The sequence below is a fragment of the Oncorhynchus gorbuscha genome, linkage group LG14 (assembly GCF_021184085.1).
Source record: "Oncorhynchus gorbuscha isolate QuinsamMale2020 ecotype Even-year linkage group LG14, OgorEven_v1.0, whole genome shotgun sequence".
NCBI lineage: Eukaryota > Metazoa > Chordata > Actinopteri > Salmoniformes > Salmonidae > Oncorhynchus > Oncorhynchus gorbuscha.
In genome coordinates, this window is record NC_060186.1 from 80,256,146 (window position 1) to 80,277,242 (window position 21,097).

The 21,097-nt window shown below is 45.5% G+C and overlaps 2 protein-coding genes across 7 annotated transcripts in view; one reads left to right on the forward strand and one right to left on the reverse strand.

Moving 5' to 3' along the window:
• The window catches only part of si:ch211-278j3.3 (E3 ubiquitin-protein ligase RNF19A), a 210,066-nt gene that overhangs the window by 134,501 nt on the left and 54,468 nt on the right, over positions 1-21,097 (forward strand). The gene's annotated exons all lie outside the window — the stretch shown is intronic.
• Positions 1-21,097, reverse strand: part of LOC123995467 (sorting nexin-17-like) — a 57,975-nt gene that overhangs the window by 28,288 nt on the left and 8,590 nt on the right. For both annotated transcript variants that reach the window (XM_046299104.1, XM_046299103.1), the window contains exons 4-5: positions 14,147-14,234; positions 1,602-1,671 (exon numbers count right to left, since the gene is read on the reverse strand). In XM_046299104.1, the coding sequence (XP_046155060.1) occupies positions 1,602-1,671; positions 14,147-14,234 (158 nt within the window). The remainder of the gene's footprint in view (positions 1-1,601; positions 1,672-14,146; positions 14,235-21,097) is intronic.

Sequence of the window (21,097 nt, forward strand, 5' to 3'; positions counted from 1 at the left end):
GTAGGGGGTGTTGCTATAGAAACACCTCCATGTTGCTGCTGTATCTGGGTAGGGGGTGTTGCTATAGAAACACCTCCATGTTGATGTATCTGGGTAGGGGGTGTTGCTATAGAAACACCTCCATGTTGCTGCTGTATCTGGGTAGGGGGTGTTGCTATAGAAACACCCCCATGTTGATGCTGTATCTGGGTAGAGGGTGTTGCTATAGAAACACCTCCATGTTGATGCTGTATCTGGGTAGGGGGTGTTGCTATAGAAACACCTCCATGTTGCTGCTGTATCTGGGTAGGGGGTGTTGCTATAGAAACACCTCCATGTTGCTGCTGTATCTGGGTAGGGGGTGTTGCTATAGAAACACCTCCATGTTGCTGCTGTATCTGGGTAGGGGGTGTTGCTATAGAAACACCCCCATTTTGTTGATGTATCTGGGTAGGGGGTGTTGCTATAGAAACACCCCCATTTTGTTGATGTATCTGGGTAGGGGGTGTTGCTATAGAAACACCCCCATGTTGTTGCTGTATCTGGGTAGGGGGTGTTGCTACAGAAACACCCCCCATGTTGCTGCTGTATCTGGGTAGGGGGTGTTGCTATAGAAACACCCCCATGTTGCTGCTGTATCTGGGTAGGGGGTGTTGCTATAGAAACACCTCCATGTTGCTGCTGTATCTGGGTAGGGGGTGTTGCTATAGAAACACCTCCATGTTTCTGCTGTATCTGGGTAGGGGGTGTTGCTATAGAAACACCCCCCATGTTGCTGCTGTATCTGGGTAGGGGGTGTTGCTATAGAAACATCCCCATGTTGCTGCTGTATCTGGGTAGGGGGTGTTGCTATAGAAACACCCCCATGTTGCTGCTGTATCTGGGTAGGGGGTGTTGCTATAGAAACACCCCCATGTTGATGCTGTATCTGGGTAGGGGGTGTTGCTATAGAAACACCTCCATGTTGCTGCTGTATCTGGGTAGCGGGTGTTGCTATAGAAACAGCCCCGTGTTGCTGCTGTATCTGGGTAGGGGGTGTTGCTATAGAAACACCCCCATGTTGCTGCTGTATCTGGGTAGGGGGTGTTGCTATAGAACGACATGCCTACTTCCCAAATGGAGCACTATTCCCCATATTGCTCTCATATAGACCAGAGCCCTATTCCCTACATAGTGCACTACTTTTGACAAGAGGCCTATGGGCCCTATACAGACAGTAGGGTGCCATTTGGGGCAGACCAGTAAGGAAATAGGGCTGGGATGATACTAGTATCACGATACCTGTTAGTATTGTGGCAAGGGAACAAAACACAAAGCAGATTTAACTTCTTTAGTAAAACAGTTTTAATGTTGGAAACGAACATCACTATGTTATCATCCAGAGTCACGTGTCGTTATTTTCGAACAGCAGGTTTGTAAAAGGAACAAAGAGCTGTCTGCTTGGTGTTTTTGCCCTGGAAACAAGACGGTGATACTGGTATCATCACAGAGGAGGCAAGTTTCAGGTATACAAGGAAATCCTAAAACACAAACCTGATCATTCAAAATACCCATAAACCCCAAATGAAGGGGAAGAAAAGCCAGTAGACAACCGGTATGACCTCTGACCTGCGACCCCTCACCTGAGCGTATAGTAGATTTAGTCCCACTCGGTTGTCCATGACATCAGTGTCATACGCCGTGTCCCAGTAACTAGAAGAACAACAAGAGGGAGAGATTAATTGAACCACCAGCAGTCAAGAATTTGAAGCCTGAAAATTCAATAATAAGCAATCATATTTCATTTCAAGCTTTTAATAAAACATTAATGTGTTGGAGGAGGGGCTGTTGTATCTTTGTTGGGTATGAAATGTCATGAAGTCTGATCATCGACACCTGCTGGCTTCGTGCCTGGAATGCAGCCAGCCAGCCTGTGTCTGTTCAGTCAGCTAAGTGACTGTACTGACTAAAGGGCTGTGTAGGTAAGTGAGAACACAGCACAACCACAGTGTCTGCTCTGACTCTTCAATCACAGCATTGTATGGGACGTGTTCCCCTGAATGCTTTGAAAGCTGATTGTTCTGAGGGTTTAAAATTCACATGTAATGGATGTGTGGTGGATGGCCTCGTTCAAATTCATAGAAGCATTGAGTAATATTTTGGGTTCGATTTTTTTGATATTCAATACCAAAATGTTGTTGGACATCTTCTTCAGGTCAGTTTATGGGAAGGAATCTGACTAAGTGTCCATAAAAAAAAGCATCTTAGAGAAGATATTCTCATGTTAGCCTTATTATCATAGGCTTTTAGGTCCATAAACTGGACTGTTAACATTGCTTACTACGATTGGCTGCAAACGGTAGCCAATGTTCTGTCACTTCCTGAGAAACCTTAGAATGGTTTGTGATGACATGCCTCATTATGACATCACAGAATGAAACTAGGTTAAATACTTTCATTAACTCTAGTTTGTCATTATCGACTGGCTAAGCAATCAAGCAATTGTTTTTTAAAAATTTTGTGTAAATAATTTAATACTAATAAGTAGCAGGAGTGATTAAGGTAAAACAACCACAGGTGCTCTTGGAGGGGAGGTGCTAAGTGGCATAAAAAGGTATTTGTGGCAATAGTTGTTCATTTTCAATAGGTTTTATAGTGGATCAGACTCATTCTATACCTCTAGGTTTTATAGTGTATCAGCCTCATTCTATATCAATAGGTTTTATAGTGTTGTGTATCAGACTCATTCTATATCACTAGGTTTTATAGTGGATCAGACTCATTCTATATCACTAGGTTTTATAGTGGATCAGACTCATTCTATATCAATAGGTTTTATAGTGTTGTGTATCAGATTCATTCTATATCACTAGGTTTTATAGTGGATCAGACTCATTCTATATCACTAGGTTTTATAGTGTTGTGTATCAGATTCATTCTATATCACTAGGTTTTATAGTGGATCAGACTCATTCTATATCACTAGGTTTTATAGTGGATCAGACTCATTCTATATCACTAGGTTTTATAGTGGATCAGACTCATTCTATATCACTAGGTTTTATAGTGTATCAGACTCATTCTATATCACTAGGTTTTATAGTGTTGTGTATCAGATTCATTCTATATCACTAGGTTTTATAGTGGATCAGACTCATTCTATATCACTAGGTTTTATAGTGGATCAGACTCATTCTATATCACTAGGTTTTATAGTGGATCAGACTCATTCTATATCACTAGGTTTTATAGTGTATCAGACTCATTCTATATCACTAGGTTTTATAGTGTATCAGACTCATTCTATATCACTAGGTTTTATAGTGTATCAGACTCATTCTATATCACTAGGTTTTATAGTGTATCAGACTCATTCTATATCACTAGGTTTTATAGTGTTGTGTATCAGACTCATTCTATATCACTAGGTTTTATAGTGGATCAGACTCATTCTATATCACTAGGTTTTATAGTGGATCAGACTCATTCTATATCACTAGGTTTTATAGTGGATCAGACTCATTCTATATCACTAGGTTTTATAGTGTTGTGTATCAGACTAATCTTTCTTGCCATTTAGAAACAGTGGTTCTGAGCACCTGTGATTAGATGGCTCTCCTCCTGATCTTGGTTCTGATTGGTGGAGGTCTGGCAGCACCCCTATGGAACAGAGGTAGGGGGGAGGAGACTGCTAACCTGGAGCTGATTTCTGACCCTCATCTCGTTAAGGACCACATCAGCCTTTTTGACGATTATGGTGTGAGGCCTGTGTCCCCTCGTCTGCCGCCTTTCCTCCTCCAAAGCCCTTACATACCTAACCTGGAGGACGAATACTACTAGCACCACACTGACCAGCTGAGGATTTACAGTGAAACTCAACATCTCCACACTCAAGTCCTCCCCACTTCTGTAGGACATAGGTCTACTGTATTTTGACTGGTATGGCTTAAAAACAGTGCTGGTTGTGGAGTAGAAAATAAAGGTGCAGAAAATTAACACATGTGACTGTGTGTTATTCCATTTGCTGAATAAAATAAACTCACACCGTCAAGTGTGGACACACCTACTCATTCAAGAGTTTATTTTTATTTTTTTTAAACTAATTTCTACATTGTAGAATAATAGTGAGGACATGAAAAACGATGAAATAACACATATGGAATCATGTAGTAAGGTTTAAACGAATCTAAATATATTTTAGATTCTTCAAAGTAGCCACCCTTTGCCCTGATGACAGCTCACACGTAATATACATTTATACTGACACTACACACTGCTGCTACTCTACTATCTCATATCCTGTCACATAACCCCTATACATATCTACCTCCATCACTCCCCCTACACATATCTACCTCCATCACTCCCCCTACACATATCTACCTCCATCACTCCCCCTACACATATCTACCTCCATCACTCCCCCTATACATATCTACCTCCATCACTCCCCCTACACATATCTACCTCCATCACTCCCCCTATACATATCTACCTCCATCACTCCCCCTATACATATCTACCTCCATCACTCCCCCTACACATATCTACCTCCATCACTCCCCCTATACATATCTACCTCCATCACCCCCCCCTATACATATCTACCTCCATCCATCCCACTATACATATCTACCTCCATCACCCCCCTCTATACATATCTACCTCCATCACCCCCCTATACATATCTACCTCCATCACTCCCCCTATACATATCTACCTCCATCACCCCCCTATACATATCTACCTCCATCACCCCCCTATACATATCTACCTCCATCCATCCCACTATACATATCTACCTCCATCACCCCCCTATACATATCTACCTCCATCACCCCCCTATACATATCTACCTCCATCACCCCCCTATACATATCTACCTCCATCACTCCCCCTATACATATCTACCTCCATCACCCCCCTATACATATCTACCTCCATCACTCCCCCTATACATATCTACCTCCATCACCCCCCTATACATATCTACCTCCATCCTTCCCCTATACATATCTACCTCCATCACCCCCCTATACATATCTACCTCCATCACTCCCCCTATACATATCTACCTCCATCACCCCCTATACATATCTACCTCCATCCTTCCCCTATACATATCTACCTCCATCACCCCCTATACATATCTACCTCCATCCATCCCACTATACATATCTACCTCCATCACCCCCCTATACATATCTACCTCCATCACCCCCTATACATATCTACCTCCATCACCCCCTATACATATCTACCTCCATCACTCCCCCTATACATATCTACCTCCATCACCCCCCTATACATATCTACCTCCATCCTTCCCCTATACATATCTACCTCCATCACCCCCCTATACATATCTACCTCCATCACTCCCCCTATACATATCTACCTCCATCACTCCCCCTACACATATCTACCTCCATCACTCCCCCTACACATATCTACCTCCATCACTCCCCTATACATATCTACCTCAATCACTCCCACTATACATATCTACCTCCATCACTCCCCTATACATATCTACCTCCATCACTCCCCCTACACATATCTACCTCCATCACTCCCCCTACACATATCTACCTCCATCACTCCCCCTATACATATCTACCTCCATCACTCCCCCTACACATATCTACCTCCATCACTCCCCCTATACATATCTACCTCCATCACTCCCCCTATACATATCTACCTCCATCACTCCCCCTACACATATCTACCTCCATCACTCCCCCTACACATATCTACCTCCATCACTCCCCCTATACATATCTACCTCCATCACCCCCCCTATACATATCTACCTCCATCCATCCCACTATACATATCTACCTCCATCACCCCCCTATACATATCTACCTCCATCACTCCCCCTATACATATCTACCTCCATCACTCCCCCTATACATATCTACCTCCATCACTCCCCCTATACATATCTACCTCCATCACTCCCCCTACACATATCTACCTCCATCACTCCATCACTACTGACCCTGTATATAGCTACTGACCCTGGAACTGACCCTGTATATAGCTACTGACCTTGTATATAGCTACTGACCCTGGAACTGACCCTGTACATAGCTACTGACCCTGTATATAACTACTGACCCTGTATATAGCTACTGACCCGGTATATAGCTACTGACCCTGTATATAACCACTGACCCTGTATATAACCACTGACCCTGTATATAACCACTGACCTTGTATATAGCTACTGACCCTGTATATAATCACTGACCTTGTATATAGCTACTGACCTTGTATATAACTACTGACCCTGTATATAGCTACTGACCCTGGAACTGACCCTGTACATAGCTACTGACCCTGTATATAACTACTGACCCTGTATATAACCACTGACCCTGTATATAACTACTGACCCTGTATATAGCTACTGACCCTGTATATAGCTACTGACCCTGTATATAGCTACTGACCCTGTATATAACTACTGACCCTGTATATAACTACTGACCCTGTATATAGCTACTGACCCTGTATATAGCTACTGACCCTGTATATAACTACTGACCCTGTATATAGTTACTGACCCTGTATATAACTACTAACCCTGTATATAACTACTGACCCTGTATATAACTACTGACCCTGTATATAGCTACTGACCCTGTATATAGCTACTGACCCTGTATATAACTACTGACCCTGTATATAACTACTGACCCTGTGCACTTGACATGAATACTTCAGACTTAATCCACCTGCGATTCAACTGTAATCTGACCAGTTTAACACCCCTTAATTCAACTGTAATCTGACCAGTTTAACACCCCTTAATACAATTGTAATCTGACCAGTTTAACACCCCTTAATACAACTGTAATCTGACCAGTTTAACACCCCCTAATACAACTGTAATCTGACCAGTTTAACACCCCTTAATACAACTGTAATCTGACCAGTTTAACACCCCCTAATACAACTGTAATCTGACCAGTTTAACACCCCTTAATTCAACTGTAATCTGACCAGTTTAACACCCCTTAATACAACTGTAATCTGACCAGTTTAACCCCCCTTAATACAACTGTAATCTGACCAGTTTAACACCCCATAATACAACTGTAATCTGACCAGTTTAGACACCAGCAGGGGAGAGAAGAGGGGGAATAAGAGGGGGATGAAGGAGAGGGGGAGAGGAAGAAGAGGGGAGAGGGATTCGTCTCTACTAACCACTGCATACTTCTACTTATTTGACCTGGCAAGTAAGTCTCCGTCTTCAACAAAACAGAAATTATGCTTTCATTATAATCCAGTTGTTGATCTGGGGGTTCGTGTTTCAGGCTCCCTGGGTTGATGCTGCTAGTTCTGATGCTCACCGTTCTCCATCTGCTTCCTAAATCACCGCTGCTAGTTCTGTTGCTCACCGTTCTCCATCTGCTTCCTAAATGACCGCTGCTAGTTCTGTTGCTCACCGTTCTCCATCTGCTTCCTAAATGACCGCTGCTAGTTCTGTTGCTCACCGTTCTCCATCTGCTTCCTAAATGACCGCTGCTAGTTCTGTTGCTCACCGTTCTCCATCTCCTTCCTAAATTACCGCTGCTAGTTCTGTTGCTCACCGTTCTCCATCTGCTTCCTAAATGACCGCTGCTAGTTCTGTTGCTCACCGTTCTCCATCTGCTTCCTAAATGACCGCTGCTAGTTCTGTTGCTCACCGTTCTCCATCTGCGTCCTAAATGGTACCCTATTCTCTATATAGTGCACTGTTTTTGACCAAGACCAATAGGGCTCTATATATGGAATAAGTTGCCATTCACACTCAGCCCTTCTGACCTACTTGTAACAGAGACGAAGACTATCCTTGAGGGAGACAGGAGGGGGATAAACAACAGCATCCTGTCTAGTTTATCCCTTTCTGTTCAGAACTATAAGCTATTTGAGGTAGATATGTACATGAAGGCAGGGTAAAGTGACTAGGCATCAGGATAGATAATAATAAGGTATATTAAAAACAATTAACTAATAAAATTAATTAATAAGTTATATAATAAGGTTATTAAAAACAATTACAATATAGAACAAGCAAGACATAGCAACATAAGACAAGCAAGACATAGCATACAGACAGAGCAACATAGGACAAGCAAGACGTAGCATACAGACAGAGCAACATGAAGGCAGGGTTAAAGTGACTAGGCATCAGGATAGATAATAATAAGGTATTTGAGGTAGATATGTACATGAAGGTAAAGTGACTAGGCATCAGGATAGATAATAATAAGGTATTTGAGGTAGATATGTACATGAAGGTAAAGTGACTAGGCATCAGGATAGATAATAATAAGGTATTTGAGGTAGATATGTACATGAAGGTAAAGTGACTAGGCATCAGGATAGATAATAATAAGGTATTAGAGGTAGATATGTACATGAAGGTAAAGTGACTAGACATCAGGATAGATAATAATAAGGTATTTGAGGTAGATATGTACATGAAGGCAGGGTAAAGAGACTAGACATCATGATAGATAATAATAAGGTATTAGAGGTAGATATGTACATGAAGGCAGGGTAAAGAGACTAGACATCAGGATAGATAATAATAAGGTATTAGAGGTAGATATGTACATGAAGGTAAAGAGACTAGACATCAGGATAGATAATAATAAGGTATTAGAGGTAGATATGTACATGAAGGCAGGGTAAAGAGACTAGACATCAGGATATATAATAATAAGGTATTAGAGGTAGATATGTACATGAAGGCAGGGTAAAGAGACTAGACATCAGGATAGATACTAATAAGGTATTAGAGGTAGATATGTACATGAAGGCAGGGTAAAGAGACTAGACATCAGGATAGATACTAATAAGGTATTAGAGGTAGATATGTACATGAAGGCAGGGTAAAGAGACTAGACATCAGGATAGATACTAATAAGGTATTAGAGGTAGATATGTACATGAAGGCAGGGTAAAGTGACTAGACATCAGGATAGATAATAATAAGGTATTAGAGGTAGATATGTACATGAAGGTAAAGAGACTAGACATCAGGATAGATAATAATAAGGTATTTGAGGTAGATATGTACATGAAGGCAGGGTAAAGAGACTAGACATCAGGATAGATAATAATAAGGTATTAGAGGTAGATATGTACATGAAGGCAGGGTAAAGAGACTAGACATCAGGATAGATAATAATAAGGTATTAGAGGTAGATATGTACATGAAGGCAGGGTAAAGTGACTAGACATCAGGATAGATAATAATAAGGTATTTAAGGTAGATATGTACATGAAGGCAGGGTAAAGAGACTAGTCATCAGGATAGATGATAATAAGGTATTAGAGGGAGATATGTACATGTAGCAGCATATGGTGAGTGAAAGTGTCTGTGTTGTGTTCCGGTTGGAGCGAGTGGTCGCATCTGCACGTCGCTCCAACGGGTAGTGTAACTTTTTCATTATATTTCATTATATCACAACGGTTTGTCTTATCCTAGCAATTTCCTCTCAGCTAGCTACATAGCCGTCTTTGTATCAAAGATAATTGCGTAATTATCGTATTTCGCCGTCCTAACGTAGTCTTCACTAGCCAGCTAGCTAACGTCCACTGATTAGCTGCACTGGGAAAACTATTACACTCAACTGAACGACTTGATTAGTTTAGTGTTAGCTAGCTACATAGCTGTCTTTGCTGTCTTCGTATCATCATATCCAAGATAATTGTGTTGTTTAGGTTTAGAGTGTGTAGTCTTAGAGTGATTATCTTAATTTACCGAGGTTAGCTAGCCAGCTATTTGTCGTCCTTAACGTAGGTGACTCTGCTAGCTAGCCAACAGCTAGCCAACGCTAGCCAACGTCTTCTGTATAGAACTCAACTACCCGGTCGCATTCACAGGTTGTATCACATTTTCACTTCATTTCATTACAGTACAACGGTTTGATTTGTTTGATCGTAGCTAGCTACTTAGCTAGCTACATAGCCGTCTTTGTATCAAAGATAATTGTGTAGTCTAGAGCGATTTTCTAGGTTCGCTAGCCATCTATTGTCGTTCTTTTAACGCAACGTAACGTAAACAACACTGCTAGCTAGCCTGCTAGCCCCGAATAGCAACACTGCAGAAACTATTACACTCAACGGAACGACTTGATTAGTGTAGTGTCAACAACGCACCCACTGCCAGCTGGCCTACTTCAGCAGTACTGTATCATTTTAATCATTTTAGTCAATAAGATTCTTGCTACGTAGCTTAACTTTCTGAACATTCGAGACGTGTAGTCCACTTGTCATTCCAATCTCCTTTGCATTAGCGTAGCCTCTTCTGTAGCCTGTCAACTATGTGTCTGTTTATCCCTGTTCTCTCCTCTCTGCACAGACCATACAAACGCTCCTCACCACGTGGCCGCGGCCACCCTACTCTGGTGGTCCCAGCGCGCACGACCCACGTGGAGTTCCAGGTCTCCGGTAGCCTCTGGAACTGCCAATCTGCGGTCAACAAGGCAGAGTTCATCTCAGCCTATGCCTCCCTCCAGTCCCTCGACTTCTTGGCACTGACGGAAACATGGATCACCACAGACAACACTGCTACTCCTACTGCTCTCTCTTCATCCGCCCACGTGTTCTCGCACACCCCGAGAGCGTCTGGTCAGCGGGGTGGTGGCACCGGGATCCTCATCTCTCCCAAGTGGTCATTCTCTCTTTCTCCCCTTACCCATCTGTCTATCGCCTCCTTTGAATTCCATGCTGTCACAGTTACTAGCCCTTTCAAGCTTAACATCCTTATCATTTATCGCCCTCCAGGTTCCCTCGGAGAGTTCATCAATGAGCTTGATGCCTTGATAAGCTCCTTTCCTGAGGACGGCTCACCTCTCACAGTTCTGGGCGACTTTAACCTCCCCACGTCTACCTTTGACTCTTTCCTCTCTGCCTCCTTCTTTCCACTCCTCTCCTCTTTTGACCTCACCCTCTCACCTTCCCCCTACTCACAAGGCAGGCAATACGCTCGACCTCATCTTTACTAGATGCTGTTCTTCCACTAACCTCATTGCAACTCCCCTCCAAGTCTCCGACCACTGCCTTGTATCCTTTTCCCTCTCGCTCTCATCCAACACCTCCCACACTGCCCCTACTCGGATGGTATCGCGCCGTCCCAACCTTCGCTCTCTCTCCCCCGCTACTCTCTCCTCTTCCATCCTATCATCTCTTCCCTCCGCTCAAACCTTCTCCCACCTATCTCCTGATTCTGCCTCCTCAACCCTCCTCTCCTCCCTCTCTGCATCCCTTGACTCTCTATGTCCCCTATCCTCCAGGCCGGCTCGGTCCTCCCCTCCCGCTCCGTGGCTCGATGACTCATTGCGAGCTCACAGAACAGGGCTCCGGGCAGCCGAGCGGAAATGGAGGAAAACTCGCCTCCCTGCGGACCTGGCATCCTTTCACTCCCTCCTCTCTACATTTTCCTCCTCTGTCTCTGCTGCTAAAGCCACTTTCTACCACGCTAAATTCCAAGCATCTGCCTCTAACCCTAGGAAGCTCTTTGCCACCTTCTCCTCCCTCCTGAATCCTCCGCCCCCCTCCCCCTCCTCCCTCTCTGCAGATGACTTCGTCAACCATTTTGAAAAGAAGGTCGACGACATCCGATCCTCGTTTGCTAAGTCAAACGACACCGCTGGTTCTGCTCACACTGCCCTACCCTGTGCTCTGACCTCTTTCTCCCCTCTCTCTCCAGATGAAATCTCGCGTCTTGTGACGGCCGGCCGCCCAACAACCTGCCCGCTTGACCCTATCCCCTCCTCTCTTCTCCAGACCATTTCCGGAGACCTTCTCCCTTACCTCACCTCGCTCATCAACTCATCCCTGACCGTTGGCTACGTCCCTTCCGTCTTCAAGAGAGCGAGAGTTGCACCCCTTCTGAAAAAACCTACACTCGATCCCTCCGATGTCAACAATTACAGACCAGTATCCCTTCTTTCTTTTCTCTCCAAAACTCTTGAACGTGCCGTCCTTGGCCAGCTCTCCCGCTATCTCTCTCTGAATGACCTTCTTGATCCAAATCAGTCAGGTTTCAAGACTAGTCATTCAACTGAGACTGCTCTCCTCTGTATCATGGAGGCGCTCCGCACTGCTAAAGCTAACTCTCTCTCCTCTGCTCTCATCCTTCTAGATCTATCGGCTGCCTTCGATACTGTGAACCATCAGATCCTCCTCTCCACCCTCTCCGAGTTGGGCATCTCCGGCGCGGCCCACGCTTGGATTGCGTCCTACCTGACAGGTCGCTCCTACCAGGTGGCGTGGCGAGAATCTGTCTCCTCACCACGCGCTCTCACCACTGGTGTCCCCAGGGCTCTGTTCTTGGCCCTCTCCTATTCTCGCTATACACCAAGTCACTTGGCTCTGTCATAACCTCACATGGTCTCTCTTATCATTGCTATGCAGACGACACACAATTAATCTTCTCCTTTCCCCCTTCTGATGACCAGGTGGCGAATCGCATCTCTGCATGTCTGGCAGACATATCAGTGTGGATGACGGATCACCACCTCAAGCTGAACCTCGGCAAGACGGAGCTGCTCTTCCTCCCGGGGAAGGACTGCCCGTTCCATGATCTCGCCATCACGGTTGACAACTCCATTGTGTCCTCCTCCCAGAGCGCCAAGAACCTTGGCGTGATCCTGGACAACACCCTGTCGTTCTCAACTAACATCAAGGCGGTGGCCCGTTCCTGTAGGTTCATGCTCTACAACATCCGCAGAGTACGACCCTGCCTCACACAGGAAGCGGCGCAGGTCCTAATCCAGGCACTTGTCATCTCCCGTCTGGATTACTGCAACTCGCTGTTGGCTGGGCTCCCTGCCTGTGCCATTAAACCCCTTCAACTCATCCAGAACGCCGCAGCCCGTCTGGTGTTCAACCTTCCCAAGTTCTCTCACGTCACCCCGCTCCTCCGTTCTCTCCACTGGCTTCCAGTTGAAGCTCGCATCCGCTACAAGACCATGGTGCTTGCCTACGGAGCTGTGAGGGGAACGGCACCTCAGTACCTCCAGGCTCTGATCAGGCCCTACACCCAAACAAGGGCACTGCGTTCATCCACCTCTGGCCTGCTCGCCTCCCTACCACTGAGGAAGTACAGCTCCCGCTCAGCCCAGTCAAAACTGTTCGCTGCCCTGGCCCCCCCAATGGTGGAACAAACTCCCTCACGACGCCAGGACAGCGGAGTCAATCACCACCTTCCGGAGACACCTGAAACCCCACCTCTTTAAGGAATACCTAGGATAGGTTAAGTAATCCCTCTCACCCCACCCCCCCTAAGTTTTAGATGCACTATTGTTAAGTGACTGTCCCACTGGATGTCATAAGGTGAATGCACCAATTTGTAAGTCGCTCTGGATAAGAGCGTCTGCTAAATGACTTAAATGTAAATGTAATGTAAATGTTGTGTCTGTGTCGTTGTGTCGTTATGCATGTTATGAGTGTGCATAGTGATGAGTCAGGAGAGAGTCAGGAGAGTCAGGAGAGAGAGAAAGAATGAGAGCGTGCGAGAGAGAGAATGAGAGAGCCAAAGCGAGAGAGGGAGGGGGGGGGGGGGGGGAGATCAAAGAGAAGCAGAGAGAGACGGAGGAAGTTGACACAAGACAGGTGCTAAAAGTCGAAGAGGGAGAGAAATGATCAGGTCTCAGACTGCAGACAGAGAAACCTCACGTCACTAACACACATGGTCGCCAGAGGACCAGACTTCCTTCAAGTATTTTTTGTTGTTGTTGCTCATGATAAAACGGATCGCTCTTCAGTCAATCTGTTATATGTCTCTCTGTACCAGATGGCTTCACTTTATATAAACCAGCTGGACTCATACGGGGACAACTCAGGATACCCAAGTGTCTGGGGAGGTCACAAGTACAGTACTGGTGACATCTCTCGGTAAGGTTTGTGGTGTAGTCAAACGGTTTCACGAGATCATCTATGGGAAGAGATTATGTAGCTAGATTAGAGAATCCAGACTGGTCCTCACTTGTCAGCACTTGGAAGCAGAGAAACCTTGTAACAGTTGCTTCTTCCTAAAACGAGCCGAGTGGTTGACATTTGTTGAGTATCTTTGTTGTATTTAACTGCCAGCTATTCAATCCAAGTGACTGTAGTTCTGATTGGACAAGTAGTTAGAACATGACAATCAACATGTAGAGAGGTAGAGGAGTAGAGATACCTTTTCCGCAGGATGATGTGGAACTCTGAGCTTCGTAAGCTGGTGACTGATACGTACGGTAACTCAAACTCCTGCAGCTTCCTCACAACTGGAGAGAGAGAGAGAGAGAGAGAGAGAAAGACAGATGAGGACAGTCCATCTGGACAGAACCCAGCAGGGTCCATCTGGACAGAACCCAGCAGGGTCCATCTGGACAGAACCCAGTAGGGTCCATCTGGACAGAACCCAGCAGGGTCCATCTGGACAGAACCCAGTAGGGTCCATCTGGACAGAACCCAGCAGGGTCCATCTGGACAGAACATAGCAGGGTCCATCTGGACAGAACCCAGCAGGGTCCATCTGGACAGAACCCAGCAGGGTCCATCTGGACAGAACCCAGCAGGGTCCATCTGGACAGAACCCAGCAGGGTCCATCTGGACAGAACATAGCAGGGTCCATCTGGACAGAACCCAGCAGGGTCCATCTGGACAGAACCCAGCAGGGTCCATCTGGACAGAACCCAGCAGGGTCCATCTGGACAGAACACATCAGGGTCCATCTGGACAGAACACAGCAGGGTCCATCTGGACAGAACACAGCAGGGTCCATCTGGACAGAACACAGCAGGGTCCATCTGGACAAAACCCAGCAGGGTCCATCTGGACAGAACCCAGCAGAGTCCATCTGGACAGAACCACCACTAACTGTTATAGGCCTATTTCTATTGCGCCCTGTTTATCAAAAGTGTTAGAAAAACTTGTCCATAATCAACTGACTGGCTTTCTTGATGTCTATAGTATTCTCTCTGGTATGTAATCTGGTTTCCACTCAGGTTATGGATGTGTCACTGCAACCTTAAAGGTCCTCAATGATGTCACCATTCCCCTTGATTCTAAGCAATGTTGTTCTGCTATTTTTATTGACTTGGCCAAAGCTTTTGATACGGTAGACCATTTCATGCTTGTGGGCCGGCTAAGAAGTATTGGTGTCTCTGAGGGTCTTTGGCCTGGTTTGCTAACTACCTCTCTCAAAGGGTGCAGTGTATAAAGTCAGAATATTTGCTGTCTCAGCCACTGCCTGTCACCAAGGGAGTACCCCAAGGCTCGATCCTAGGCCCCACGTGCTGGCACCTCCCCGGATTGTGTGTTAAATGCTCTACAACAAAGCTTTCATAGTGTCCAACAAGCTTTATCTACCCTTAGCCTTGTTCTTAACACCTTCAAAACAAAGGTTATGTGGTTTGGTAAGAAGAATGCCCCTCCCCCACATGTGTGATTACTACTTCTGAGGGTTTAGAGCTTGAGGTAGTCACCTCATACAAGTACTTGGGAGTATGGCTAGACTGCACACTGTCCTTCTCTCAGCACATATCAAAGCTACAGGCTAAGGTTAAATCTAGACTTGGTTTCCTCTATCGTAATCGCTCCTCTTTCACCCCAGCTGCCAAACTAACACTGATTCAGATTACCATCCTGCTAGGTTACGGAGACGTAATTTATAGATCGGCAGGTAAAGGGAGCTCTCGAGCAGCTAGAGCTGCAACAAACACTCAAACTGGACAGTTCTATCTCCATCTCTTCATTCAAAGACTCAATCATGGACACTGACAGTTGTGGCTGCTTTGCGTGATGTATTGTATCCATCTACCTGACAGGTGTGACATGTCAAGAAGCTGATTAAACAGCATGATTATTACATAGGTGCACCTTGTGCTGGGGACAATAACAGGCCACTAAAATGTGCAGTTTTATCACAACACAATGCCACAGATGTCTCAAGTTTTGCGGGAGCGTGCAATTGGCATGCTGACTGCAGGAATATCCACCAAAGCGGTGGCCAGAGAATTTAATGTTAATTTCTCCTCCAAAGTAATTTTAGAGAATTTGGCAGTACGTCCAATGGGCCTCACAACTGCAGACCATGTGTATGGCTTTGTGCGCGAGCGGTTTGCTTATAACATTGTGAACATAGTGCCCCACGGTGGGGTTATGGTATGGGCAGGCATAAGCTACGGACAACAAACACAATTGCATTTTATCAATGTCAATTTGAATGCACAGAGATACCGTGACGAGATCCTGAGGCCCATTGGCGTGCCATTCATCTGCCGCCATCACCTCATGTTTCATCATGATAATGCAAAGACCCATGTCGCAAGGATCTGTACACAATTACTGGAAGCTGAACATGTCCCAGTTATTTTATGGCCTGCATACTCTCCAGACATGTTACCCATTGAGCTGTTTGGGATGCTCTGGATCGACAGCGTGTTCCAGTTTCCGCCAATATCCAGCAACTTCACACAGCCATTGAAGAGGAGTGGGACAACATTCCACAGGCCACAATCAACAGACTGATCAACTCTATGTGAAGGAGATGTGTCGTTCTGCTTGAGGTAAATGGTGGCCACACCAGATACTGACTGGTTTTCTGACCCACAACTCCTACCTTTTTATGATGATATCTATGACCAACAGATATACATCTGTATTCCCAGTCATGTGAAATCCATAGATTAGGGCCAATTAACTGATTTCCTTATATGAACTTTAACTCAGTAAAATGAGTTGAAATTGTTGCATGTTGCATTTATACTTCTGTCCAACATAGATGGACAGATAAAGCTATATGTTACAGAGGTTCAATCTAGTCCATAGGGGAACTCCTGAATTGTTTCCTCATTGTTTTAGCTAGCCTACAGGAGGAAAACATGCTAACTACACACACAGACCGTCACTCCTCCTCCAAGGAGTTTTAGTATGCTGGGCAGTATGCACTCCACACCCTTCCAAGCCTCACTCTCAATGTTGGCTCATTCATGAATGAAAATACCAAATCTAAATCTAAAAATCTGATAAATATACAAAAAGGTCTTTACAGAAGCATGACAGTGATCTCATTGCTATCTCACTCACTCTGTTATGAAGGTAATTTGTTTTAGTCTAACGTCACAAATGGCACCCTATACCCTACGTAGTACACACCTTTTGACCAGGGCCCATTGTGCATTGTATGGAATAGGGTGCCCTTTGGAACACACTTCTTGTGATTGTATATAGACTCCCCTTTTTTTCTCTGTGTTATTGACTTGTTAATTGTTTACTCCATGTGTAACTCTGTGTTGTCTGTTCACACTGCTATGCTTTATCTTGGCCAGGTCGCAGTTGCAAATGAGAACCTGTTCTCAACTAGCCTACCTGGTTAAATAAAGGGGAAATAAAAAAAATAAAAAAATTAGCTAATATTTTCCACCGATTCCTTATATTTTGCAATCAGCTCCTCAATTAATTTCCTAGTGGGAGATTTAGGAACCAAATAAGCAAAAACACAAGTTAAAATGAAGGCATGAAAATGTTATTGTATAATTCATTTTCTACTTCCTTTCCATTTATGATTTAAGTCACATAATAGTTGTATTGTTTCACATCAGGTGTCCCTTCGCTCTGCTGTGCGTTTCCAAGGAAAGAACCTCAGTAAGTCTGATAAGCTGTCTGTAGGTACATCTAGTCACCAACCTACAGTATATGGGCAACCATACCAAGACGTTGTCTGACCGGGTCTTTCCTGTTACTGACACATTTTCCATAAAGTGGAGCGAAAAGGAGACACTAGAGAGACCGTCGTCAACAGGAGACACTAGAGAGACCATCGTCAACAACAGGAGACACTAGAGAGACCGTCGTCAACAACAGGAGACACTAGAGAGACCGTCGTCAACAACAGGAGACACTAGAGAGACCATCAACAACAGGAGACACTAGAGAGACCGTCAACAACAGGAGACACTAGAGAGACCGTCGTCAACAACAGGAGACACTAGAGAGACCGTCGTCAACAACAGGAGACACTAGAGAGACCGTCGTCAACAACAGGAGACACTAGAGAGACCGTCGTCAACAGGAGACACTAGAGAGACCGTCGTCATCAACAGGAGACACTAGAGCGACCGTCATCAACAGGAGACACTAGAGAGACCGTCATCAACAGGAGACACTAGAGAGACCGTCATCAACAGGAGACACTAGAGCGACCGTCATCAACAGGAGACACTAGAGAGACCGTCATCAACAGGAGACACTAGAGAGACCGTCGTCAACAGGAGACACTAGAGAGACAGTCATCAACAGGAGACACTAGAGAGACCGTCATCAACAGGAGACACTAGAGAGACCGTCGTCAACAGGAGACACTAGAGAGACCGTCGTCAACAACAGGAGACACTAGAGAGACCGTCATCAACAGTGGGTTTGATCCCCGGGACCACCCATACGTAGAATGTATGCACACATGACTGTAAGTCGCTTTGGATAAAAGCGTCTGCTAAATGGCATATATTATATATTATAGGAGACACTAGAGAGATCATCAACAACAGGAGACACTAGAGAGACCGTCATCAACAGGAGACACTAGAGAGACCGTCATCAACAGGAGACACTAGAGAGACCATCAACAACAGGAGACACTAGAGAGACCATCAACAACAGGAGACACTAGAGAGACCATCAACAACAGGAGACACTAGAGAGACCGTCATCAACAGGAGACACTAGAGAGACCGTCGTCAACAACAGGAGACACTAGAGAGACCGTCATCAACAGGAGACACTAGAGAGACCGTCGTCAACAACAGGAGACACTAGAGAGACCGTCAACAACAGGAGACACTAGAGAGACCGTCATCAACAACAGGAGACACTAGAGAGACCGTCGTCAACAACAGGAGACACTAGAGAGACCGTCGTCAACAACAGGAGACACTAGAGAGACCGTCGTCAACAACAGGAGACACTAGAGAGACCGTCAACAACAGGAGACACTAGAGAGACCGTCAACAACAGGAGACACTAGAGAGACCGTCGTCAACAACAGGAGACACTAGAGAGACCGTGAACAACAGGAGACACTAGAGAGACCGTCGTCAACAACAGGAGACACTAGAGAGACCATCAACAACAGGAGACACTAGAGAGACCGTCGTCAACAACAGGAGACACTAGAGAGACCGTCGTCAACAACAGGAGACACTAGAGAGACCGTCGTCAACAACAGGAGACACTAGAGAGACCGTCGTCAACAACAGGAGACACTAGAGAGACCGTCGTCAACAACAGGAGACACTAGAGAGACCGTCGTCAACAGGAGACACTAGAGAGACAGTCATCAACAGGAGACACTAGAGAGACCGTCGTCAACAACAGGAGACACTAGAGAGACCGTCGTCAACAGGAGACACTAGAGAGACCGTCGTCATCAACAGGAGACACTAGAGCGACCGTCATCAACAGGAGACACTAGAGAGACCGTCATCAACAGGAGACACTAGAGAGACCGTCATCAACAGGAGACACTAGAGCGACCGTCATCAACAGGAGACACTAGAGAGACCGTCATCAACAGGAGACACTAGAGAGACCGTCGTCAACAGGAGACACTAGAGAGACAGTCATCAACAGGAGACACTAGAGAGACCGTCGTCAACAACAGGAGACACTAGAGAGACCGTCATCAACAGTGGGTTCGATCCCCGGGACCACCCATACGTAGAATGTATGCACACATGACTGTAAGTCGCTTTGGATAAAAGCGTCTGCTAAATGGCATATATTATATATTATAGGAGACACTAGAGAGATCATCAACAACAGGAGACACTAGAGAGATCATCAACAACAGGAGACACTAGAGAGATCATCAACAACAGGAGACACTAGAGAGACCGTCATCAACAACAGGAGACACTAGAGAGACCGTCGTCATCAACAGGAGACACTAGAGAGACCGTCGTCATCAACAGGAGACACTAGAGAGACCATCAACAACAGGAGACACTAGAGAGACCGTCATCAACAACAGGAGACACTAGAGAGACCGTCGTCAACAACAGGAGACACTAGAGAGACCATCAACAACAGGAGACACTAGAGAGATCATCAACAACAGGAGACACTAGAGAGACCGTCGTCAACAACAGGAGACACTAGAGAGACCGTCATCAACAGGAGACACTAGAGAGACCGTCGTCAACAACAGGAGACACTAGAGAGACCGTCGTCAACAACAGGAGACACTAGAGAGATCATCAACAACAGGAGACACTAGAGAGATCATCAACAACAGGAGACACTAGAGAGACCGTCGTCAACAACAGGAGACACTAGAGAGACCGTCATCAACAGGAGACACTAGAGAGACCGTCATTAACAGGAGACACTAGAGAGACCGTCGTCAACAACAGGAGACACTAGAGAGACCGTCGTCAACAACAGGAGACACTAGAGAGACCATCAACAACAGGAGACACTAGAGAGATCATCAACAACAGGAGACACTAGAGAGACCGTCATCAACAGGAGACACTAGAGAGACCGTCGTCAACAACAGGAGACACTAGAGAGACCGTCATCAACAGGAGACACTAGAGAGACCGTCGTCATCAACAGGAGACACTAGAGCGACCGTCGTCAACAACAGGAGACACTAGAGAGACCGTCATCAACAGGAGACACTAGGGAGACCGTCGTCAACAACAGGAGACACTAGAGAGACCGTCAACAACAGGAGACACTAGAGAGACCGTCGTCAACAACAGGAGACACTAGAGAGACCGTCATCAACAGGAGACACTAGAGAGACCGTCGTCAACAACAGGAGACACTAGAGAGACCGTCGTCAACAGGAGACACTAGAGAGACCGTCGTCAACAACAGGAGACACTAGAGAGACCGTCATCAACAGGAGACACTAGAGCGACCGTCGTCAACAACAGGAGACACTAGAGAGACCGTCATCAACAGGAGACACTAGGGAGACCGTCGTCAACAACAGGAGACACTAGAGAGACCGTCAACAACAGGAGACACTAGAGAGACCGTCGTCAACAACAGGAGACACTAGAGAGACCGTCATCAACAGGAGACACTAGAGAGACCGTCGTCAACAACAGGAGACACTAGAGAGACCGTCGTCAA